This window comes from Filicampus tigris, chromosome 1, assembly GCF_054856515.1.
Source record: "Filicampus tigris isolate MCC_2025a chromosome 1, RoL_Ftig_1.0, whole genome shotgun sequence".
Lineage (NCBI taxonomy): Eukaryota > Metazoa > Chordata > Actinopteri > Syngnathiformes > Syngnathidae > Filicampus > Filicampus tigris.
In genome coordinates, this window is record NC_141217.1 from 21097027 (window position 1) to 21121995 (window position 24969).

The 24969-nt window shown below is 42.9% G+C and overlaps 2 protein-coding genes and 1 long non-coding RNA gene across 4 annotated transcripts in view; 2 read left to right on the plus strand and 1 right to left on the minus strand.

Annotated features, from left to right (window-relative positions):
* dgkaa (diacylglycerol kinase, alpha a) overlaps window positions 1-11999 on the plus strand; it is a 35592-nt gene extending 23593 nt beyond the window's left edge. Inside the window, exons 10-25 of the mRNA XM_086026009.1 lie at window positions 532-649; window positions 1043-1131; window positions 1218-1337; window positions 2988-3086; window positions 3207-3284; window positions 3354-3427; window positions 5363-5437; window positions 5906-5991; window positions 6159-6248; window positions 8355-8515; window positions 8582-8646; window positions 8720-8810; window positions 8873-9059; window positions 9964-10081; window positions 10458-10518; window positions 10616-11999. Of these exons, the coding sequence (XP_085882135.1) occupies window positions 532-649; window positions 1043-1131; window positions 1218-1337; window positions 2988-3086; window positions 3207-3284; window positions 3354-3427; window positions 5363-5437; window positions 5906-5991; window positions 6159-6248; window positions 8355-8515; window positions 8582-8646; window positions 8720-8810; window positions 8873-9059; window positions 9964-10081; window positions 10458-10518; window positions 10616-10696 (1593 nt within the window). The 3' untranslated portion in view covers window positions 10697-11999. The remainder of the gene's footprint in view (window positions 1-531; window positions 650-1042; window positions 1132-1217; window positions 1338-2987; window positions 3087-3206; window positions 3285-3353; window positions 3428-5362; window positions 5438-5905; window positions 5992-6158; window positions 6249-8354; window positions 8516-8581; window positions 8647-8719; window positions 8811-8872; window positions 9060-9963; window positions 10082-10457; window positions 10519-10615) is intronic.
* On the minus strand, window positions 5330-12234 carry LOC147153224 (uncharacterized). 2 transcript variants are annotated; one of them, XR_015086213.1, is made up of 3 exons: window positions 6150-6256; window positions 5870-6065; window positions 5330-5448 (listed from the first exon to the last, which is right to left on the minus strand). It is a non-coding gene; the product is annotated as an uncharacterized LOC147153224 (long non-coding RNA). The 2 variants fall into 2 exon arrangements; XR_015086212.1 differs by lacking the exon at window positions 5330-5448 and adding an exon at window positions 9934-12234 and having other exon boundaries at window positions 5852-6065; window positions 6150-6232.
* Window positions 12235-13089: 855 nt separating this feature from the next.
* tamalin (trafficking regulator and scaffold protein tamalin) lies at window positions 13090-23381 on the plus strand. The gene is made up of 8 exons (XM_086026019.1): window positions 13090-13428; window positions 15234-15289; window positions 16178-16232; window positions 18043-18145; window positions 19472-19565; window positions 20806-20872; window positions 21504-21570; window positions 22571-23381. The coding sequence occupies exons 1-8, from the start codon at window positions 13225-13227 to the stop codon at window positions 23047-23049; spliced, it is 1125 nt and encodes a 374-aa protein (XP_085882145.1). The 5' UTR covers window positions 13090-13224; the 3' UTR covers window positions 23050-23381.
* The last annotated feature ends 1588 nt before the right edge of the window (window positions 23382-24969 follow it).

The window sequence follows — 24969 nt, forward strand, 5'->3', positions numbered from 1 at the left end:
TCACATTCAACAAAAAATATTGTCTCTAGCATATCAATAATTAATTGCAAAAGATACAGTGACCTCTATGCCCTCTTAGGCTGTTTATAACCAGGCAGGAGATGGAATTCACCTGCTAGAAGAAACAAAAAAACATTTTCACATGTAATTTGGATAAAAGCACTTATTGCCCTATTAACCGATTGTGTGGACAATTTGAGAAGATTAGCGTACCGATGTGAACACGCTGCGCTGCGCGGGACGCCATGACACATTTTGCATAATCAGCAATGTCATTAGTGTGAGGCTTGCCACGAGTGGGTGTGAAATGTGGGCCATTTCTGTTATGAAAGGAGTTATGTTGTTACCAAACTGCAAACCAACGCAAGCCTATGTTCAACTGAACTCACCTTTATGTAGTCCTGTACTCCGAGATGAATGTAACTGTGGATTACTTTAGTGTGGTTGTTCAAAGCATACTCTTTTGATAACCTTGATCAAATAATTCTCGTGTTGGTTTTTTTTTTTTTCTGTGCGTTTGCAATTTACCAGATGACACAGACAGACGGACAGCACCTGTGGAGAATGAAACATTTCAACAAGCCTGTTTACTGCAACGTGTGCCACTGCATGCTGCTGGGTCTCAGGAAGCAAGGCCTGTGCTGCACCTGTGAGTAACCGCAGCCCCGTCAAGGATGCAGCGTGCCTCCTTACACACAACCGGAGCGTACGTCAACACGCTATAAGGCGTTCTTATCTCCAACAGTGGTGAAAACTGCACGAGTAGATTTGATTCGTTATCTGTACTTACTTTAACCCCCTTCATTTAAAATGAGAAATCTGTACTTTTTACTCTTTACTTGGGCAAAATAGGCATGTTACTTATTGAACCACGGCATATGATGACACGGGGTAAAAAAGGCATAAATAGAGCGAAGTCAAGTTGAGCACAATGTAAATGAACAAAAGAGAGAAACTCGTTTGTCTTGTAGTTTTGCTAACAAGTATCTGTACTTCTACTTAAATTCAGAGTGTAAGTACTTTTGCCACCTCTAATCTACAGGCTGCAAGTACACGGTCCACGGCCGCTGCGCTAACAGGAATCCAGCCCCCTGCGCCAGAACCTATGTGAAGTCCAAGAAAGAAACAGGGGTACGCTGCTGTCTTCATGGCAACCTTTACGGGCTATGCGTGATTTTTTTTTTCTGCCCTTGTGACCACAAATTTGCCCTTTTCAGGTTCCAGCGCACGACTGGGTGAGTGGCAATTGCGAATCGAGGAAGTGCGACAAGTGCCAGAAGAAGATCAAGAGCTTGCAAGGCCTGACGGGAAAACACTGCGTGTGGTGCCACTCCATGGTGAGGAAGGCCTGTGCATGAGTGACTCATGTAGTTTGGGATGAATAGTTTCTGGGCGGTCAATACAAAAAAAACATTTTGGTCAATTATCCAACTTTGTTTTGGAGGAGGCTCTTTTCTGTCCACAGGGCACAAAAATATACCTGTCAAGTTGTACACTTTCGGCGTAATTTGTACAGGTGGAAACATTTTATCATGTTTACTTTTTTTTTTTTTTAATGACACCTTTTTTTTTTTCTCAGAGGTTCTCATTCTCGTGCCTCGAGATATTCTCGCTTAACCTTGATTCCGTCTGCTAAAGCTGATTTCCAATCACGTGACAGCAGCCATTCGAAAATAATGTGTAATGTGTAAGATTATATACAAATACTATGTACGGGCAAATTACCCTTTCGTAAGTTTCAGTACACCCTGGGGTTGACAGGTATGCAAAATGCAAGCTCCATAAAGGCATGCTTGGATGAGTTTTGTGTGGAAGAAAAAGCAAACGCATTTGAGGTCATCCAGAACAGAGATTGGAGACATCATAGAAATCCACTTTAGTCTACAGTCTGTATTGTAGGATGACAACAGTATTACTCTAAAGTACATTGTGCCAAAAGTAGTTGGTTGAAGAATGTCAACCAACCAACATATAACTGTTATTTGACTTCCTACTAATATTATGGTTGCAAAGAGAGGAAATTACGGCAAAATTACTCAAGTATGCATATCGTCGTTGTCCTGTGAAAAACACGTATGTCCAATTGTGTAATTTTTTTCAAATTTCAACGTTAATGGGATGTCTGTAACGCGCACACCCCATTTAAGTAAAAATAAAAAAAAATAAATTGACATAAGTGTTTTTCACAGGACAGCGACAATATTTTGTTTTACAATATAAAACACTTACCAGGTGTCTTAATAACATGCCTGTTCCATGTTTTTGTCAGAATACCCAAGGAGCAACAATTATATTTTTGTCTTGCTGAAATTAGCATGTTTTACTGCTAGGCCAATTTGTGATTATGACGACTTGAGGCAAAATTTTAAATCTAAAAAAAGTGACTGTGAACTGTGAAACACACGCAAGGCCCGAAATAAAAACATGCTTTCTATTTTCCCTCATGGAGTCAGCACTTCTTGCTTTAAACTGTGCGGACTCATGTTTTTGGCGTGACCGGCGGCACATTGCCAAACACAAAACCACCGTGGCAACAGCTTCACCGAGCAGGAACAGCAAGAGCTGTAAAATGATGCAAATCTGTGCATTCAACAAAAGTCAATGCAGCTCTGCTTACAGTTTGGCATTGACACCGTTTCAGTAGTCTGGCCGTGGCTTGGAAATGGTGGATTTTTGTACAACCTACGTCATGGACGGAGAAACTTGTTGTGGCGAGGACTAGTGCAGAGCGAGTGCTTACTGACAGATATATTTTCAGGAACAACAAATAAACATGATATTTTCTTCGTGGTTTCATTTCACACTTGGTGGGAGGGCAGCCAGTCTGGAATCAGAACCATTTGTACACAAGGTATTAAAAAAGTAAAATGTCCGCAATATATTCTCTTGACGAGATCACAATGTAAATTTGTGGGATTTTAAAGGCGCAAATCCAACAACGTTTCTTGCTTTTGTTTTTCCGTTTGACATCGTGCTCGGCTTCACAGCGCCACGATGCGTGTGCAGACGAAGAGCCAAGCGAGTGCACGTGTGGCCCGCTCCGAGACCACATCCTGCCTCCGTGGGCCGTCTATCCCGTCATCAAGGTGGATGGATGGATGGATGGATGGATAGATAGAGAGAGAGAGAGAGAGAGAGAGATAACTGAATCTATGGCTAGATATTTGATAATCATCGGAACATTTTGTGTTCTCTATGGGATGAAGGAGAGATCGAACAATGGCTGCTCCAGTCAGATGGACGACGCTGATCTCAATACAACACCTGATGGACAAGTACTTCAGGTATGTACTTGAAATCCTGTGAAATGATTCGAAAGGCATAAATGTCCACTTTATTTATTTTTGTGACAGATTAGCCCTGTGCCCAACACGCACCCTCTTCTTGTGTTTGTCAATCCCAAAAGTGGAGGCAAGCAGGGGGAAAGGTGAGCCCCAACAACAAACACAATCATTTTATCAGTTGAGACATTTTTATGTATGCATCTTTCGTACACGTTAAACAAATCATTGCATGTGATTTATACAACTACAAGAAGACAAACAAAACATGACAGTACTAGTTTATTGTGTGAAGGCGAAGGCAAACACCATTCACTTTATTCTTCTCCTTCTATTTTATTCCTCGCACTTTTTTGGCGTGCTTCTATTTCCACATTTTTCAACCGATTCTCGCCATTCCAACTTCAATGTATTCCAAAAATTCACGGGGGTCCTTTTTCCCCCATTCAAAATATTTACGGTCTCCCCAAAATTCCCCGTTTTTCACCCCAAAAAAAACATTCATTTCCAATGGCATATTTAACTTTTCACATTTACAGCATTCCAATTTCCACAATTTTAAGTCATTCAACTCATTCAGCTCACATTCAGCTTTTCAAAACCCCCAAAATTCCTACTGCCCACACATTCAACTCATTCACCCTTAAAAAAACCATACAATTTCACCATTCATTTCCAGTGGACCAGTGTTATTGCCCCTTGGACAGGGACATTAGCTAGACTGGGGATACTCACCCCGAGGTCTCCCCAGTGCGGCGGCCATCTTGGGCAGGGACATTAGCTAGACTGGGGATACTCACGCCGAGGTCTCCCCAGTGCGGCGGCCATCTTGGGCAGGGACATTAGCTAGACTGGGGATACTCACCCCGAGGTCTCCCCAGTGCGGCGGCCATCTTGGGCAGGGACATTAGCTAGACTGGAGATACTCACCCCGAGGTCTCCCCAGTGCGGCAGCCATCTTGGGCAGGGACGTTAGCTGCAAGCATGATTCTCGCCCCTCAGCCGACCCCACTAAGGCGGCCATCTTGGAGAGGGACATAAGCTACAGCTAGCATTATGGCCCTTTGGCCTCCCCTGGTGTGGCGGCCATATTGTTCAAAAGTATTGGAACACCCAGAATTGTCATCCCCAGGTGTCCCAAATGAAGTAGTCATGTTGTTCAAAAGTATTGGGACAGCCAGGATTTTCATCCTCGGGTGTCCCTAATGAAGCGGCTATGTTTCTTCAAAAGTATTGGGACACCCAGAATTTTCATCCTCAGGTGTCCCTAATGAAGCGGCCATGTTGTTCAAAATTATTGGGACAACCCAATTTTTCCACCCCAGGTGTCCCTAATGAAGCGGCCATGTTGTTCAAAAGTATTGGAACACCCCGATTTTTCATCAACCAGGTGTCCCTAATGAAGCGGCCATGTTCAAAAGCATTGGGACACCCCGATTTTTCATCCCCAGGTGTCCCTAATGAAGCGGCTATTTTGTTCATAAATATTGGGACAGCCCGATTTCTCATCCCCAGTTCCTTCCCAAGATTCCTTGTTTCCTTCCTTCCTTGCTTCCTAGTGTCCTTTCTTCCTAATTTCTTCACCTCATCCTTTCCTTCCTACTATTTTGTATTCTTACTTTTTCTTTCTTGCCTGTTTTCCTTGCTATCTTGGTTCCTTGCTTCCTCCCTTCCTTTGATTCCATCATTCTTTGTTTTCCTTCTTTTTTTGCCTGACTTCCTTCTTTCATTGTTTCCTTATTTCCCTTTCTATTCAACTTCATTCCATTTCATTCTACTGCATTCAACGTCATTCCAACGCATTCCACGGTTTCCATTCGGCTTCTTTCGCCTTCACACGCAATTTCTCCAGAAATTGCATTCTCTAGTTGTGAATAAATTACCTTTGAAACTTGACTCAAAAGATGTGTGAATAGATTATAAAGTAAAAAAAAAAAGCCTTGACTAAAAAAAAGAGTTCAAATGAGTCTGTTACAATTTAATTTACCAAAACAAAGCTTGACTAAAAATGACTCCTTATGAGGAATCTTAATTTTTTTTAAAATTCACTCACCTTTCAAGTTTGTTTTTATGCATTTCAGGGTCCTACGTAAGTTTCAGTATTTGCTCAACCCTCGGCAGGTGTACAACCTTTCCAATGGTGGACCAGCTGCAGGGTGAGAGGCTGCTGCCAGAAAAAAAGATGCAAACACACTCAAACAACTGCTGCATTTGCCACTGTTATGTTCACATACGCTACTGACCACAAATTTGGAACATTGGGCTTTTGGGTGAAACTTCATGAGGAACCTAAAATCCACTATAACCTTTACAGGTGAACTTTATGGTTCCTTATCGCGTCCTTCTGTTCAATGTTTCAGTTCTATTTGTACAACTTGCTGTACGCTAACAAGCAGCTGAACAGCAAAATTCACAACAGCTGTTTCAGCTGGACAGGTGCAAAACTTCAGAGATGGTCAAATTAAGTCCAGCTGTAAAAAATATAATCCATTTTAGACTCATCACAAAATTTCACCCAAAAGGCAGAGAGCCTTAACTTTTTTTATGAGTTGTGTAGGTGTAACCTTTATGTGTGCTGTTTTGTTTACATGCACATGAAGTTGTTGCTGTTGTCTCTTGATCAGCCTGAGTTTCTTCAGAAACCTTCAGGATTACAGGATCCTGGTATGTGGCGGGGACGGCACAGTCGGCTGGATTCTGGATGCCATCGGTGAGCTTGATGCACAAAATCACTTGCAAATGGAGAGTCAGTAGAGCACAGACCTCCGCCAAGGCCAAACGATCCTAATTTGGATGCGCACCCAATTATTGTTATTTGTCAGTTTTCTGCAAAATCTCTTCGCTTGTGTCTCCTCCTACTTCTCTTACCCAATTCAGACAAAGCCGGTTTGCTGGTGCGGCCGCCAGTTGCCGTACTTCCTCTGGGCACAGGAAATGACCTCGCTCGATGCCTGCGATGGGGAGGAGGTGAGAACAAATAATACAATGGTAAATGATGTTACGCCAACAGGCAGATTCACATTAGTGACAAGATGCTCATAGTAATAGTAGCAAAGAAGAATAGCACTCAATAGAGCCCAAAGTCCAACCATACTAAAATGAATCATCATCATATTGTACACATTAGCAGAGGCACACCTCTTGTATATATGTCTAAGTCATTTAAACCTCAGAAGATGACCATATTTCCTCTAATCGTGGGTTTAGCATGTGTCACGGTTCAAATGAAATTTTAAAATGGGTCTTTTTATTCTGACCCATTCCTAAAATTACTAGCGATGTTCGATACCACTTTTTTCAGACCGATACCGGCACGAATATTCAACTCTTCGATTTTTCTCAGTTGATGAAAGCAGGTGAATATGTAAAGTAAGTATATGCATGAAATACCATAATGGACAAAGTCAAAAGACCACCCAAATTGAGTTAGAAAATAAATGTATAAAGTTTGGGAGCAATACACTAAAAATGCAATCTAAGCATTAATATAAACTATATAAAAATACCTACTATATACTTATAGAAATTGCATCTTTATGGGCGTATGGAAGGATGGACATGGGAAGTAGTTCACGTAGGAAAACATTATGTCAGCCATGCAGAAATTGAGTTAGCAAATGAACGTAAACATTGTGGTTGCAACATACTAATAATTAGTGACAGGAAAATATCGCTTCAAATTTGCTTCATGAACCAGTTGTACTTTTTGACTCCTTTAGATGGCACTCTCTGTTCAACAATGGGCTGAGAGTACACTGACTTGCCGTTTCTTAACCACCTTTTTTTTTTAAACCGACAGCGCAGTCTACAGGAGAAAAGAAATACAACAACTGTTTCATGAAGCGAATTTGAAGCGTCAGTTTCTCATTACTACTCATAATGCACTCTAAGCATTCATGTAAACCTTATAGACAGACAAATACTTATAAAAATGTTATTTTAACCCATTAAGCCCGGGAGCGCATAACCGCTTTTCTATCACTAGAGCCGGGAGCGCTGTTGCGTCATTCTACCTTTCAAGCCGACACAGCGGATACGTCACTGTCCTTTTTTAATCCAATTCTCCATCTCTTAGCCAATTTAATGCATCAAAATATACAAATGACGGTGTCGCGAGACCGCGCAGGATGTCGTGGAATTTTTTCGAGCCGTATGTAGGCTAATGGCGGACGCCGTCGATCGCCGGGAGCTCTGATTAAAGTAAGTAAAGTAACGGCAGTGCTATATAGACGACGCGCACGACCAGTGGAACCAGTTGAACGTGATTTGATATGGTTTGTAGACAATGACCATATTGATGTCTTTATAACAGAATAGAGGATGGTAATCGCCACTCGATTTTTTTTTTTTTAATTAAAATAGTGCTTCTCTTGCACTGACACATTATTTTTACATCTTCGATTGAAACAGTAAATTATAATAAATTCTGCCTGTGTGAAAGCCACATGTCTAAGCTCTTTAATTCTTTTGGAATTGGAAATGGTTTCTGTCTGCTACCGTGGCTGAGATATTAATTATTTTGTAAATGTTGAATTTCTGGGAGAACTTCAGGTTTTCAAGGGTAATTCCAAAGTCGACCTTAGGTTTTGGGGAGCTGTTGAAAAAGGCGCTTTAGGCCTTAATGGGTTAATAGACATTTGAGAAGATTGACATAGATGCAGTTCATTTAGAAAAACTTTCTCTGTCATGCATGCCATTTACTTTCTGATAGTCAAACAGCCACAAGAGGGCGCCAGTATTGGTGACTGGTATCGGCAGCTTTCACACTCACTCAATCGGTACTCACCCAACCCTAACAATCACAATTGATTTCATAATACAGGTAACCCTACACAATTGACGTATATGCGGGAAGAAGACGCAAACTCCACACAGGAAGATTGAAGAGCTGAAATTTGAATCCCCAATCCTCAAAACGTTGAGACTAGAGTAACCGCTAATCCGCTGTCCTCTGCACAGTTAAAATCACTCTTCCAAAATGAAAAAGCAAACAGCCCACTCTACTCAAAGCAGGATCGAGAGTAGCTTCAGCAAATGTTTTGTCATATCAGTGCACACTTTGTCACCTCCCAGGATACGACGGCGAGGACCTGAATAGGATCCTGAAGGACATCGAGGGGAGCTCTCAGGTTCTGATGGACCGCTGGAGCGTGCAGGTCATCACGGAGGAAGGTGAAGAGAAGGGCGACCCTGTGCCATATGAAATCATCAACAACTACTTCTCCATCGGAGTGGTGAGTCCCCACAAAGCCATCTGTGTGTCTTTGTGGCTCACTGACGCGGGTTTGTTGCGCCGACAGGACGCCTCCATCGCCCACCGCTTTCACACCATGAGAGAGAAACATCCTCAAAAATTTAACAGCAGGTACGGACTTGGGTGACATTTTGGAGAATATCTCCGTTTGCAAATCTATAGAGTATCTTTTTTTTGGGTGCAGAATGAAGAACAAGCTGTGGTATTTTGAATTTGCAACCTCTGAGACCATCTCGGCCTCCTGCAAGAAACTGAATGAAAGTCTAACGATAGAGGTGAGACAGCAAAAACACAACAACGACAAACAACGGCAACACATTTTGTTTTCTGTCGCCAGTGCTGCGGGACTCCTCTGGATCTCAGCAGCCTGTCTCTGGAGGGCATTGCTGTCCTAAACATTCCCAGCATGCACGGCGGCTCCAATCTCTGGGGCGAGAGCAAGAAGGGGGACGTTAAGGGGCAGAGCGGTGAGGACGAGCCCGACGTGATCGTGGACCCCGAAATCCTGAAAGCGACCGGACAAGGTATCTGGACTCTTGATGGTCAATGCAGAAGAATAGAATAGGAATGGAGGACACATTAGGTACAGCTGCTCCATCCATCCATCCATCCATCCATTTTCAATAAGGACCTGGAGCATGCAAACTCCACCCAAGAAGGCTGGCGCCAATGTTCAAATCCCAAATGTCAGAACTGTGAGACAGATGTGCTAACCACCAGTCCATCGTACTGCCGCTGCTAAATCTAGTGAGACCCCATTCAACGGTTGTATCAAAAATTCTGCCTTTACAAAAATAGGTGGCAATGTAGCATTTTTGCTGTCACTACCAAAAAATAGTCACTAGATGGCAGCAAATGACCATAAAATGGCTTGACAACCCAGCGTAGTCATTTTCTGGCCATGTAGCCTGCCAACACAGTTATGTGTGTTTAAATGACTAAAATGGAAGATGAAGTGAAAACAATCGTGGCGTACTATATTTTTGTTCTTTCTCCACACATATTGGTGGGCAGGCTACCTTCTGGTTCATGGAGAAAACAGAAAAGTAAACTAAAAACATAAAAGATTCATAAGCATTGGAAAAGGCAAGTGATGGAGATGCTGATGCCAATGCGGCCTGGCTAGCAGGTAGAGGAAAATTGCTGCCAGCGTAGTTTAGTGTCTTTGAACCACATTAATACAAAATACTGTATACAGTATGGACAAATTCATACATATAATCCATTTTCGAGAGCGCTTCTCGTCATTCGGGTTGCTAAACTGGAGCCTATCCAGGTGGTGTACACACTGGACTGGTCGTGGTGGTTGCCATCCAATCTTAGGGCACATCTAGACGAACAAGCATTCACACCTAATTATGCTTCCCTGAGTGAATAAAAGAACTCTACCCTGAGTACCTTGATATTTTTGTTCCTGTGGCTCTCCAGATCTGAGCGACCGTAGACTGGAGGTGGTGGGCCTGGAGGGCGCCATGGAGATGGGACAAATTTACACGGGCCTGAAGAGCGCCGTCAGGCTGGCGAAGACAGCGCAGCTCACCATCAGGTGGGGAAAACACAAGAGACACATTCAGTTCATCCTTGGAAGCTGACAGTTTCCAACTCCTTCTTTTCAAACAAAATTGACAAAGGCTTACATGCCGAAACATGTCACATGAGTTTTTTTAAGATTTAAGATGGTCAGCTATGATAGCCATAACAAGAAAGGCTTTTACATTTTTCCAAAAGGCCACCTCAAGCAAACAATTTGAGTCCAGGAAGCACTGCTCTACGTATTGTATGCCACAAGGTTTCATGAAAATTGGTTGTGTAGTTTTTGTGTAATCCTACAAACGAACTTAACAAACAGCAAAGACCATACGGCTTTTGTGAATGGCGGAGGTCACAACTATCATTTTCCAATTCAATTTGTTTCTACTCAGGACCAAGAAAGCGTTGCCGATGCAGATCGACGGAGAGCCGTGGATGCAGCCGCCCAGCACAGTACGCACAAACAACAATTTGGATTGTGAAGCTGGCTTGGTGGTGTTTATTATTGTTGTTCATGTGCTGTAATGAAATGTTTGCGTTGTCGTTTCAGATTCACATCACACACAAGAACCAAGCTAGCATGCTGATGGCTCCTCAGGCCAAAGCATCCGGTTTCTTCAACTACAAATAAAAGCAAACGCTCTGTCTCCAGGCACTATTGCAACTTCTAAAAAAAACATACCACAGAGAAAGAAAGCACTTACGTCAATATCACACACAGAGAAGATTCAGAAAATAAATTAATCATGTCATTTTTAGTTTTTAAAATAGCAAATTTCCAAGAACTTCAATGAGTACACTATAATTTTAATGTTCCCGATTTCAGTTTTCCTTAAAATACAAATTACACTATGGTGCCTGGACTGCTCCACTCCATGTACTTGATTATTGTATATAACCGACTGACATGTTTTGAGTCTTTAAAATCGCGCTGTGTAGAATAATTGCATAATTGTGAGATTTAAAAAAAAAAAAAAGAAAAAGAAAAGAAGAAGAAGCTCTTATTCAATACAATCAATGCCTCCACTGCTTCAGGTAACTGCTGTGTAGGAATGTAACATCAATTTGCTTTGAGAAGGAGAAGGCTTTGAGAGTGCCTTCTCGATTGCTTCTGCCTAAATTGGGTAGACACACTGGGAATTGCGAATATGTAGTTGTTGTAGTTGTTGCTCTAAAGTATCTTACAATAATAATGTAATAATAATAATGATCATAATAATATTGATGATATAATAATTATTACATTTCGAGAGGACCATGAGCTAAAGATTGAATGTGGCCGAAAGAATTTTAATGCATTTAATACATTTAACTCATTCACTGCCATTGACATACAGTATTTATTTGTCTTTTCACAGTACAGCCTTTCAATCCCAGGAATTTATTGATATTTTTGTCTTTTTTTTTTCAACCGTTGGGGTAAAAGAGGGTCTAAAAATGTATGGCAGTGAATGAGTTAAGAGGGAATGCCTGAGATTGTGTGTGTGCATGTGCCTACTGTCTCATGTTAGAGGGACGTAAGGCCATTTATTAGATTTAGCCCTCAAATATCACCTATAAAACAAATCGTTCAGGTTTAAAGGAGGAAGATTCTGTGTCTCCGATATACTCCTGTATGTAAATGTTTACGTACCTATGTAAAAGCTCTATGGAGTCAAATCATTTCAGTATACCAAGAGGGTGTTGTGACTGCGGTGTGCCTGAAGGGACAGAATGTGCAATACAGGAAATCGTGCTGTTTACTTTTCTGCCACAAGAGGGTGCCATTTACTTGCGTGTTGTTTTTCATGTTTAGTTCCGCTTTGGCTCGAAAATTGGATTAAAAACATGGATCTTTTTACAGTATTAATGTTGTCAAAATGTTGTCCCTTCCCTTATTTGCTCTTAGTTCATAAAGAATAATTTATACAATATCAATAAATACTGTACTGTTACTATAACGTCTTCCGTTGCTTGTCTGCTGTGAACTCTTTGCTGCATGCGGCCCTGATATTAACAATAATTCTATAATTTCTTCCTTACTTTGGAATGAAAAGAAAACAGCAAAAATCTGAATATTTAATTCGAGGAAATTTGGTGTAAATAACTGACTTGTAGGTCAGTATTACCTCCCTTGTTGCTGTAGGTTTGGGCTCACTTGGATTGTACAGGTACAAAAATCTGACATGCAACGTTTTGAGGTTACGAACATTGGTGACAGCGTAAGAATACGTCATCACGAAACACATTTCAAAATAAAATAGGATAAAATTAACAAAAAAGACTGGCCCAAGTAGAAGTATGGATTCACTAAAAGTAAGAAAGTACACACAGACTAAAATGATTTTAAAGATGAAGTTAACCCAAAACAGTTTTTTGCAATAATATGTTTTATGCGCCTTCACTAGTCTAAACATGACATTTTGATTAATATTGCATTTGTGGAATATGAGTTAAGCAGCAAAATCCACCTGTTTTTAGCCATATTATCAGGGGGCGGCCATTTTGTCAATTCTGTCGACTTAAAATGACATCACAGTTGCTCAGGGCTCAGCTAACGACCAATCACGGCTCACCAGTTTTCTGAAGCTCTGACATATGAAATTTGAAATTTCATAATACATTTTATCACCATTGTGCTAACGGTAATATATCATCATGTATACGCCAATTGTTATCTGGAAAGCTTATAATAGCACGATACATCTCCTTTACCAATGCAATGCAACATAAATCCAGGAACCGTCCCTGGTGTGAAAATATATGTGCTAAAAGTTGTAAAGTGACAGGCCCAAAAGTGGGGTGGTGCGCTGCCCCCGATGCCCACCTTGTTCTGCCACCTCTAGACTCCACCATGATTTTGAAAAAGACTTTGGTTACCAGAGATGGACCGGCAAAAAAAAGGGTAAAGTGCCCAGCTCTATTACTTTTTCATTCATTGTCTTTGTATCGCGTCTCTGCAAATTCCCAAGTGTCCCCATCGCCACACCTCGGATACTCGTCAACAGCACGTTTGTGTCCTTCATGGTCAAGCCCCGCCCCCTGCGTTTGCCTCCCACTCGGAGACTACACGTTGAGACAACACGCACGCACGCAAGTACTTCGACGCCTGTCGCGGTGGTCCGCGTTCTCCGGCGGGGTACTTTTCGGCGGACTTTTAGCAAACTTTTTGGAAGCGACATGACGTTCCGCAGGTTGAAGATGGTCGACTCCAACGGACCGGACAGTGCGGCGGCGTCTCCTCCGGACAACGACGTCTATTTCCCGTCGTCCCAATCGGACAGCTGCCAGCGGACGGCGCCGCTCAACAACGACTCCTCGGAGGTTTACAACTACAAGACGCTAGCATACTCCGGAGGCACTCTGCCCAGAAACTTGAGAAAGGTAAAAATAAAAAAGTAACTAAAAATGAAAATCGCCTGTTGAAAGATTTAAATTGCTATCTTTTATCTACTGCAGAGATTTTTTTCCATTAGAAATATAAAAGGAGTTTGTGTGCAGCCCTTAATTAAACGGTGTGTTCAAGACCTCAAAGTAACAAACACTTTGATAAAAGATACAACATACTACTATTTGGTCCCAGGTTCACCTGACTGAAATAAATGTTTATTATTGTAAGAACTTACGCTTGCATTATTAATTAATTTCGTGCGTTTTCTTTTTCTTTTTTCTTTTTTTATTGTTATGCTCGAACAATGCTATAATCGTTCACTGTACGTCATACGGTATTTGAGTATTATTTATGACGCCATGTGTTAATGGTATGTAATGGCAAGTAAACAAGTCAGGATGGAACCACTGAAAGATTCAAGTTGTGTGACATTTTTTTGCAGAGTTGGCAAAAGTACTCACACACTCTGTATTTACAAAAAAATGTAAAAGTAGAAATACTGATTCAATGCTTTGCTGCGATAAGAGGTATGGGTAATGGATGGATGTAAAATACAGCACCAAAGTATTTCCACCACGTTTCTTTGCATCTTTGCATTCTTTGATGCCATCTCTCTCATCTCTCTGTTGTGTGCTCTATTACACTATACAGTGGTCCTTCTCTTTGAGCACAAACAGTTCCACTTCCAACTGTTGCCAATATAAAACCTCTTGTAGCTTTACAGGCGAATAAAATTGTATTTAACATACTTAACCCGCCGTGCAAGTGTTAAAAAGTAACTTCTGATTCATGTTAATCCATAACTCCACTTAACATAATTTTCAGTGTATGGTACTGTATTCTCTTATCGCTCATTGTTTAGGCTCCACCTTATTTTGGAATTAAATCATTTCGGTGATTTGACTATTGAGCTAGCGCTGAAAAATTGAATTCCTATGATATTCTGTGATGGGCCTGACCTGACATGACCTACACAACATCATAATCAGCATGTTTTTTTTCTGCCATGTTGTAAAGGACGCCTCTACCGATGGCCAGAGCGACATAACCTTTATTAAGGTTTATTAAGTTGCATAACACTAACTGTGACACATTTTCCTGGCTGTTGTCCCTCATTGGAGCCCAAAAAGTCATTTGTGTGCCAGTTGGACATTTGGTAGCTGAGAAAGTCGACTTGAGCGTCCAGACTGGAGGGCAACAAGGGCGTATTGTGAGCAAGTGAGTCCATCCTGCTGTAGCCCCCTCCTCACATGTTGCCTGCCCTGTGTGGGTTTTTGTGGAATAATAAATGCTCTCATTGAGAAGTCTGCGTGACAATTCTGTAAGCGAGAAGACTTAAAGAAAGCAACAGTTTACGAGCTGGCACAAAGTGGCCTTTCATCAGAAAACGACTGACTTGGAAAAGAGCTAAGAAGGGAAGCCTTGTGGACAGATACAGTCCTTATTTATTTTGGTGGGCCCCGCTTCTGACCCCAGCTTGACTTGGGCTTAATGTACATAATGTGAAAGACTCTCCACCTTTCTTTCCTGGATCCCTAATGGTCTGAAGAGTGTGTAGAAATGTGACGTTAGCGTCTACTTGAAGTAAACAACACACATTCGACACACATTTTTAGTTTCGGTGTGGACTTTCGATGACTCGGAAGCCTAAAAATACGCCGCGCAGTGCACATGTGCAGTGGCCCGACAGACCGGTTCATGTGGTGTGTGTTTGTTTGTGCGCAGTGGGTGTGCCCAGGAAAGGCCCGGGGAAACCCTCCTCAGTCAGGTGTCTGACGTGCTTGTTTCTCTTTTGCAGGCTGGCGGCGCGCAGAAATGGAAGCCCCAAATCCAATCACCAGCAGAACCACAAAGGTAAAAACTTGACAACACAACGCGTACATGTAGGACAAATAATTGTGGGGACGAAAGCACATAGGTACCTCACCTCACGTACAGTAGAACCTCAACTTTTCAGGGACATTGGTTGACTAAAATAATGTTTCCTATTGCAAGTAATAGAAGTGGTTCATTCCATAGTCTCAACCCCCCTAACATGCTGTGCAGTCAATGTTTAAAAAAAAAAAACACACATTAAAGGGGAAGTCAACCCATACAAACTTTTTTCAAGAGTATGTTCTATGCAAGCCCACTAGTTGAAACAAGGCATTCTAATAAATATTGCGTTTGTGGAATAAGAGTTAATTCACCAGTTTTAGCCATCTCTGGGGGCGGCCATTTTGTCGGCTGAAGATGACATCAGAGTTGCTCAGGGCTCAAGTAACAACCAATCACGGCTCACCTGTTTTCTGACGAATGACCAATCACAGCTCAGCTTCAGAAAACAGGTAAGCTGTGATTGGTTGTTACCTGAGCAGTTGTGATGTCGTTTTCAGTCGACAGAAGTGCCAAAATGGCCGCCTCCAGAGATCTGCTGGGAACATAGTCTTGAAAAAATATGTTTGGGTTGATTTCTCCTCTTTAAGGTGTAAAATGAAGTTAACCACTCTTAATGCTAAAATGAAAATGCAGTCACTAGTAACTTTAATGATTCTGCGCTATATTGGCCAGATACCTAAAGTTTTCTTTTTAATCATTAAAACAACAACATTGGATCATGACCGTGATGGGAAATCTTGATCAGGTATATCAGTCTGAAATGTCCCATTTGGTAGAAATGAGGCTAGACATCCTGGGTGAAAACTTAATGGGTCTGCTGCTGCTTCTCTACCCGTTAAAAATTCTGATCAATCTGCCCTTCAGGAAGGTGGTGGTGCTGGAGAAGATGGACGAGCAAACGTTTGGTTTTGAGATTCAGGTAAGAGAATCTGTCTTTTTTTGTTTGTTTGTCCTGGCGTCCTCGCTGAAGGACGTGAGGTTTAGTGGTGCGCCGTATTGACATAAACATACATCCTATTCATTGTATGGTTTGGATGCTCTCCGCCCTACCTACACCCGCCCACGATTCTGTAGCCAGAAGGAAATGAACTCAAGAGGCTCAGTTGGTCCACCGTTTTGGTTGCTTGACTGACATGTTGACTTTCCTGTTCCTCATGTGATGGCAATTGATGTGCGTCATGGTGCGCTTGTGTTTATCAGGCGCTCCGGCCTGGTTACTTGTGGGTTTTAGCCATATCACGACAAGAGGAAGTCTGTCGTGACTCTGCTGACAGATATGATGGAGCACATGAGGAAGTGGGAACAGTCGTCATGACAACAAAACATTATGTTAGCTTTTGAGATTTGGCATAAGCGAACAGTTATAGATTTACTTTAAGGGGAAGTCAACCCCAACATATTTTTTTCAAATATGTACTATGCAGGCCCACAAGTTGAAACAAGGCATTCTGATTAATGTTGCGTTTGCGGAATATGAGTTAAGCAGCATTTTGTCTATACTGTCGACTGAAAATGACATCACAGACGCTCAGCTAACGACCAATCATGACTCAGCTTCAGAAAACAGGTGAACTGTGATTGGACGTTTCCAGAGCCCTGAGCAGTTGTGATGAGATTTGGTTGACGAAATGGCCGCCCCCGGAGATGGCTAAAAATGGGTTGATTAACTCTTATTCCACAAACGCAATATTTATCAGAATGCCTTGTTTCAACTAGTGAACTTGCATAGAACATATTCTTGAAAAAAAATATGGTTGGATTGAATTACTCTATAATAATTGTTGATAATTAACACTGTGAGGGAAATGGCGCCGCACATACTCTACACGTTGGCTCCCTCTTTCTTTGACAGGTGTAATTAAACATCTAAACCCATTATTTCCCAGCAGAATTTCAATTAAACTTCTATCTCAGTTGCTTTGAAGTGAACAAAGGATAGCGCGACATGAAATGTGGTTTAAAATGAAGAGCGAAATTATGCATTTCTTTTCTGTTTTAAAACAGTCCCCAAGTGTCTCTTGATAACATCGGTGTGTGTTCATTTGTCAGAGACACACACAAACACACAAAACCTTGTCGAAGGTAGATCTACTGACTAATAAAGGCTAGTCCTCCAGAAGTGCCAGTCCTCTCTTGTTAAAAGTAAACCAATTGGACGGACGTGATGTCGTCCGTGCCAAACCACAGACCCATCTGTAGCAGATTGTGTCAGGGCTGTACGGGTCCACTCTCTCAACTGATCAGTGATTTGTTATTTCTTCTGTGTCCTAGAAAGAACTTTTCGAAAACGCAAAGAAAAATCGCTCATAGACTAGGTTGTTGTCATGCGAGTACAGTATATAAGTGCACCTCCTTGCAAATTTTGGAAGGCCGGATGGAAACGGTATCATAACATAGGTCGAACAAACAAGGCAGTCATGTTTAGGATCGTTTAATCTTGGCGGAGGTCTGCACTCTGCTGATGTCATCTGTTCGGTCATAAAATTTGAGAGGCTGATTGTCACATGTTAGCGCGTCGATCTCTGGATCTTGAGCCACATGGTCTGTGGTCTACAGTGGCTTCCTCAGCTCGTCATTCTGTGGTTGCGTTATCAGCACACTGTCACACGGCGCCGACGTTTCCAGTGCAGTGACATCAATCATGTGGCGGAAGCTCCGCGCCAGGAAAGAGGACGTTTTTTTTTTTTTTTTAGCTGTCAGTCTGATGGAAGGCCTTGCGTGTCTTACAGACGTACGGCTTGCATCATCAGGACCAAAACACGGTGGAAATGTGCACGTTTGTGTGCAAGGTGCACGACCACAGCCCGGCACAGCTCGCTGGACTTAATGTTGGTAAGTTAAAATCCACAGCACCTAATTGTTTTGTGTTGCTCATCCTGTGAGCTGCGATTTGAAGCCCAGAACCGTTGACGCGCTAGCCACGTGCCCACCGATAATGAGAGCACCAAAGCCAAAACTGTCACAATCAAGGGCAGAACCGTGCGGGATTGGGCCACAGTCTGCTGAACTCTCGGCAACATTCTTGTGGTCATAATTTTTGGAATAAAAATAAATCATGGTGATAAAAGGAATCTTTTCCACGGTAATATCTTAGACTCATAAAACCTTTATTGACTCTAGCACAGGGGTGCTCAAGTCGGGTCCTCAAGGGCCCCCATCCGGTCTGTTTCTCTCCCTACCTGAACACACTTGATACAAATGATCACAATCGTGATCAGGCTTGTGCAAAGCTTGGTGCTGAGCGGATCGTTTGAATCAGGTGTGTTGCAGGCAAGGAGAGATGGAAAACAGGCTGGATAGGGGCTCTTGAGGACCGGACTTGAGCACCCCTACCGTACAGCAAATGTTTAAAGTAACATTCTTCATAGTCTTTCAAGTGTGAAAATAAGTTGAGTTAACCACAAATATGAAAATGAAAAAGGCACAAAAAGCCAACGAAAAAGCAAAATGCGATTAAAAATACCCAGGATTCATTATGTGATGCTTACTGAACGGGGCTCTCGAGAAGACGGCTGTTCAAGGTTCTGTGCGTTTTTTTTTTTGAGTTCCAAATCATAGAAAAGCATATCCCGCTATGTTATGATCTTCAGCGCATTAGTCCAGCCATCCATTTTCGACACCGTTTGTCTTTGTTGACAGTCGCAGGTGAGCTGGAGCCTGCTGGCTGGTTGCCAGCCAATCACAAGGCACTCGTACACAAACAAGCATCCACACTGACGTTGACACCTGTGGACAGTTTGAGTGTCTCTGCTATCGTCCTCAATTATTTTTAGTAGTATTTTGCCTCAGCGAGTTCACATAGGAATAGTGATTGGGAAATTGTTACTATTTTTAGTGTCACTCACTACCAATCAGTGCTCACTAGTGTTTTTTCCACTTCTAACATGAGCCGAAAGAAAGAAATGAGAACCTTCCCAAGCTAGTCACTCCACCGCCTACTTCCTTCTTTCTATCCATTCAAGTTTCACTTCCTAAATTCCTCTTGCGCTCTATTGTGCCAGCACACTAAATGAAGCTCAGGCAGGAAAATATGCTTTGGGATGAAAAAAAAAAACTTCCACATCCCCTCAGAGATGCATGTCTTACCCATGTGTGGAATCAAAACAATCTCCATTTGATCCAAATGGAAGTGAGTGACGAATGTGTGCGCTGTCACAGGGGAGACCATCGCAAGTGTGAACGAGGCCCCCGTGGAGGGATTTCGGCACAAAGAGATTGTCCAGCTCATCAAGGCGTGCGGAAACACTCTCAGGTACAAACAAGTTCAACACATAAAATACATTTTTTAAGATAAATGTACTATATTGATTATAATGCCTCACAATCTGTTGTATATGTCGATGAACACAACATGGAGAGAAGCAGATTATTAAAGCTGCGTTTTACACAGCCAGTGTCACAGCCCAATTGCAAAATAGTGCGTCTTTATTTTTCTCAACCAACTATAACTACATCTGAAAAGACGGAAACACACACATTCAAAACGTACGCAAACAACTCATACCTGTCAAGTTGTGGAAACACCTTTTCAAACATGTACGTACGTCGTACATTGCCAATATGTACAGCCCATGTCGATTTAATCATGTTTACTTTTTTTTTTTAAGCAGTTGTACTCCGTTGCTACGGCTATTTGCAAACCGCCGCGAGATTCTCATTCTAGTGGCTCGCGATATTTTCACGTGACCTTGATGCCGTCTGCGAAAGCTGATTTTCGATCACGTGACAGCAGCCATTCAAAAATAACGTGTAAGATTATACGCGCATATGTACGAGCAAATGACAACTTTTTCTAAGATTCACTGCACCCCAGGTTCTCAGGTATGTACAAATATGTACATCATATTTGTATCCTATTTACATTGCACTTATGGTCTCTATGGCCTCGGCGTGTCATATTTACATCATATTAAGTGGTCTATGTACCATATCGACATTATATTGTACCGCTAATGCACCATACTTGAATCATATTGATGGTACATGTACCTCTAATATACCACATTTACATCGTAATACAGCACATATTTGCATTCCATTTCTTGGTCTATGTGCCTCCATTCTGTCGTATTGGCGTCAGCGTCGCATTTCACGGCCGCAAATTCTCCAGCGTCTCGTGTGTCGTTTACATTTTACCGCTGCCCCCCTGTAAAAGATTAGATTAGACAATTAGCGGCGCCCATCTTGAAGCTTCTGCAGTAGGAGGCGAGGAGAACCGCATCAGAGCGCCAGGGCGAGTGAACACTTGAAAGACTGACATGATGAAGTTACACAACAATCCTTCTGAACCGAACACGAGCACGTACACACACCGCCTGTATGTGTAGTTCCTCTTCATAATGGCCCATGTGTTTACTCTTAATTCTGTTTTATGAAAAGTGCCTTTGATATGGTTGAATGTCTTTCGACCACACTTGTAGACTTTTAAAAAAAAAAAAAAAAAAACACTTCCTCTTTCGCCTGTTAAATCTTGTCGCCTTCTCCCCTTCAAGGCTGGAGACGATTTATAGCGACTCCATCCGGAAAGCCGAGCTGGAGGCACGACTGCAGTATCTGAAGGTGAGTTGTTATGCACGCACGCACACAAATGGGCCGTGTTTCGACCCTCCCCCGCACCCCCGTCCACACCTGTCACTCACACCTGTTGCGTCATCGTTTTCTCCAGCACGCTCTCTCACATCCTTGCATCTCAGCTGTTGTTGCAGCTTCCTGTCAAGTGGCCAAGCAGCGCCACTTTCCCCCCTAAAAGCTCCCTGCAGCTGTGCCGCTAATCCCGCCAGTCGGCGGCCTTCTCGCGTACTAATCCGTCTTTTTACAGATTAACCACCAAGCTTCTACATTAGACGCGCTTAAACGATGGTCATTCCCAACAGTGGATGTTACAAAAGAAGGCATTCCAGTTCAGTAATTCAATTCAATGTTATCTATCGACCAACACTGATATCAAGAGGTTATGTCATGGCACTTTACATATAATAGAGCAGGTCTAGAACAGATGTCGAGACCAACCGAACCGACCTCAGACTCAATGTGCGACTGCCGTCTGGCTTGATACAATTGAGTTCAAATAGAATCGAAAAGAGGACAGCAGACCGAGAGGATGGAAAAAATGGGAGTGAGAAAATACAGCAACTGGAAGTTTGTTGTGGTTTCCGTTGGGAGTAAGTGCGATTGTCTTGTTCCTTTGCAGCAAACTCTCCATGAGAAGTGGGATGAGTACCGCTCGTTGATGGTGCAGGAGCAGAGGCTCGTTCACGGTAAGTTGCATCCTTTCTTCGGCATTCACTTGCTCGTCGGCTAAACTGGCCTGGTTTCGTTCAAACTAAGCTAGCATACCTGTTTTCATCAACATCGAAGACTGTTGAGTAACTTGAGCCTCCCCATAAAGCTAACATACCTGTTGTTCAAAATAATTTCGTTTTAAACAAACCTGATGAACCAACATTTTTAAACAGCAAAGACAACCATAATCTGCGCCAAACTTCCAAGTGTGCATTTTGTAAGCAACAGACAATTTAGACTCTTCGATATATATTTTTTGTGGATTTCAAAGTCCTTTCCGAACTTAACATAGGTTTTTCTAACTAACCAAAGAAACTGACAGAAGCTGTTTTAGGAAACGATACAATTTAGATCAGGCGTCTGCAACTTAGTTTACCCCCGGGACAATTTTTTTCCAAACAAACAACTATTAACTCATTCACTGCCAGACATTCTCAGACTCTCTTTTACCCTCTTTTTAAAAAATATAAATAAGTTCCTGGGATTGAATGGCTGGACTGTGAAAAGACAGATAAATTCGTCAATGGCAGTGAATGAGTTAAAGACATTGTCGTCACTGAATCCTACGTACATGTTTTTGTTAACAAGGAAGATCATTTACACTTCAATGGACATAAATTAGAAAGCAACAAAGCGAGAATCCCTAAAACGATTGCGACAACGGACTAAAATGGCATGTTTTTGTAAACCAGCAACCTCGTGTGTTTTCTTAATTGAACTTGAAGTATTTCATAGCGAACCTAACATGTTTTCATAGCCACCAAAAGCCAAACGTAGTCTTCAGTGCACAAGTCCTTTTGTATACAGGGAGACCTCACGCGTGTCATGGTAAACATTTACGGCAACGTAGAGTGATCATTGAAAGCGGCGTCCGCGGCGTGTTTTTGGACATGCGTCACCATGTCCAAACTTTCCGATTGGGATCCAGAGGCGACCCAAGATGGCGCAGCTAACAGCCTCGCTCATGCACCGCAGGTATAGTGATGAGCGACGCCTCCGTCTACGAGTCCCTGGAGTCTGCGGGCGTGTACGGCAGCCTCGGAGCGCCCAGCCCGGCCGCTCGCCGCTCCCTGCACTGCACCGGCAGCACCAGCAGCAGCGCCAGCGTCCTCAGCACGGCCACCGAAGACGACCCCCTCTACCAGACGTGCCTGTATCACGCGGGCGACTCGGACGCCGGCGGGGTCAAAAGGCAAAACCAGCCGGCGGCGACGGCGGCGAGGAAGCAGCGCTTGCGTCCCGCCAGCGAGCTCTTCGCCTCCGCCAAGACGCAGTTGACGCGCAGCGCCAGCACGCGCAGCTACACGCGCGGGCCCTCGTCGGCGCCCGCCGCCGTCGACAAGCCGCCGGGCTTCAGCTCGTTGCAGAGGAAACACAGAAGCTTCCGCAGACACTTGCTCAAGTTCATCCCGGGCTTGAACAGGCCGCTGGAGGAGGAGGAGAGCAAACTGTGACATAATTTCCTCTCGAGACTGTCTGGGTAAAAATCCTCAAAAGCGTCAAGCGACCAAAGGCTGTTTGCCAGCCGCCAGTGTTCCAAAGCTGTATAGAACTGTTAAGTTTACTTTTATCCTTTAAGTTATTTATTTATTTCAAATGTGTCTGGCTTTAAGTCCACAAATGAAGAATGAAGATTCTTTTCTGTTTTTACTGCATGCAGCAACTTTTCTTGTGACAGCTGACAAATCATTTTGTAAGTTTGATGTTTGCTTTAAAAGAATCATGTTCTATTTTTTTTCTGCCAAAAGTATTGTTCCAAAAAATAAAAAGAGACATTTCAGAGTGATTTCTAGTTTGTTTTTATTACACCAGTGAAATGGGTTTATTTATTATTTATTGTTGATATCTACGAACATGACACCTTGTCCTTTTGAGAAAATGAGAACTTGTGAGGTGGCCTTACAGCCATACAGCAAGTGCAAACCAGAATATTGCCGGCGTCGGGCCGAAACGTGTCACAATTTGGTAAATTTCATATTTTTTAACAAAAATCTATTGGTCAGTCCACTGTGTGTGTGTGTGTGTTGTTTGTACAAATTATTGACCAATCTAAAGTGTTGAAAATGACTTGCGCTCCTTGACGATGCCGTGCTAAGGGTTGAACAAACAAAAGTGATGATTTTGGGCGGTACCAGAAGTCTGCCGGACGCCGGCGATGTATTTCTTAGATTCTGCTTCGCTTTTCAAGTCTCGGCTTCTATCACGTGACTGCACACACTAGAAAGTGGCACTTCATTTACACATTCCGTTCCCATTGTAAAATACAAGTAGAAATTCGACCAATTACCAGCTAAGACTGTTTGGAATAGTCACCTAACTTTAAATAGACGCGCACGGACGGCCCACTATTCTGCAACTGACTACGGGTGACTACATGAGGCGCTCAAATACAAATACAACAAGTGGAATTCATTGTTGAGGTCTACGACTTTGCATTCCTACATGTGTGCACACACAAGCGTTGGAGTATCACGTGATGCTGTTCAATATATTCCTGCAAGCGGTCGCCATCACAAGAGTTGAGCGAGTGGTAGCTCAAGGGAGATTTAACGCATGTGAGGTGTGCAGAATGGAGGCTCTTGTATCAGCACTGACACACTTTATTGTCGGGAGGAATGTGAAGAAGAAGGCATGACCCCGAATTCCAACCGCAACCACTTTCTTTCTTCCAGCTCCTCATTCCACCTCTTCCCATATTCCCATGGCTGCTTATGTGTGTGTGTGCGTGTGTGTTGGAGGTGGGCGCTTGGAGGCTTTTCATTCTCAGCTGACCCGTGAGGTCACGCTGGTCACTCTCGCGCTTGGTTTAGCACCGCTGATCCCTTTTGTCAGCAGGTTGACCAGGGCGAAGGGACGGTATGCGGACGGCCATGCGTTTTGACCGAACCCCTCCCACAAGCGCGCGCACCTCCCATCACGCCATTGCCCACCTGCTATTGCCAAAAACGTCCTCAGACATTTCTTTGGGACATTAACAGACAATGCAATGAGGTGTTACACTGCAGAACACTAACGAGGGACCGATTGGGCAAGTAATGGTTCTCATTACATCTGAATGGGCAGTTAAGGACCTGCTAGGGGCCGGGGTGGGGTTGGAAGGTCTAGGCCGGAATACTTTTGTGAATGTTTGAATGGCACCCTGCAGTGAAAGCTCAGCTGTTGACCAAAGACAAATGAAGCCCAGAAAAAAACGTGTGTGGCGGCCTCTTTGTGCACCAGCAAAATGACGTCTTTAAGTTTCCCACATTGGCTCAATGGCACACTTTAGGAATTTGGTGACCCACACAAGCAGCTGTGAGGACACTGGAGCTAAAACTCCGGCATATAAATTTTAGGTTGTGAAGTTGTGGTGAAGTTCTTCAGTGTGAAAACAA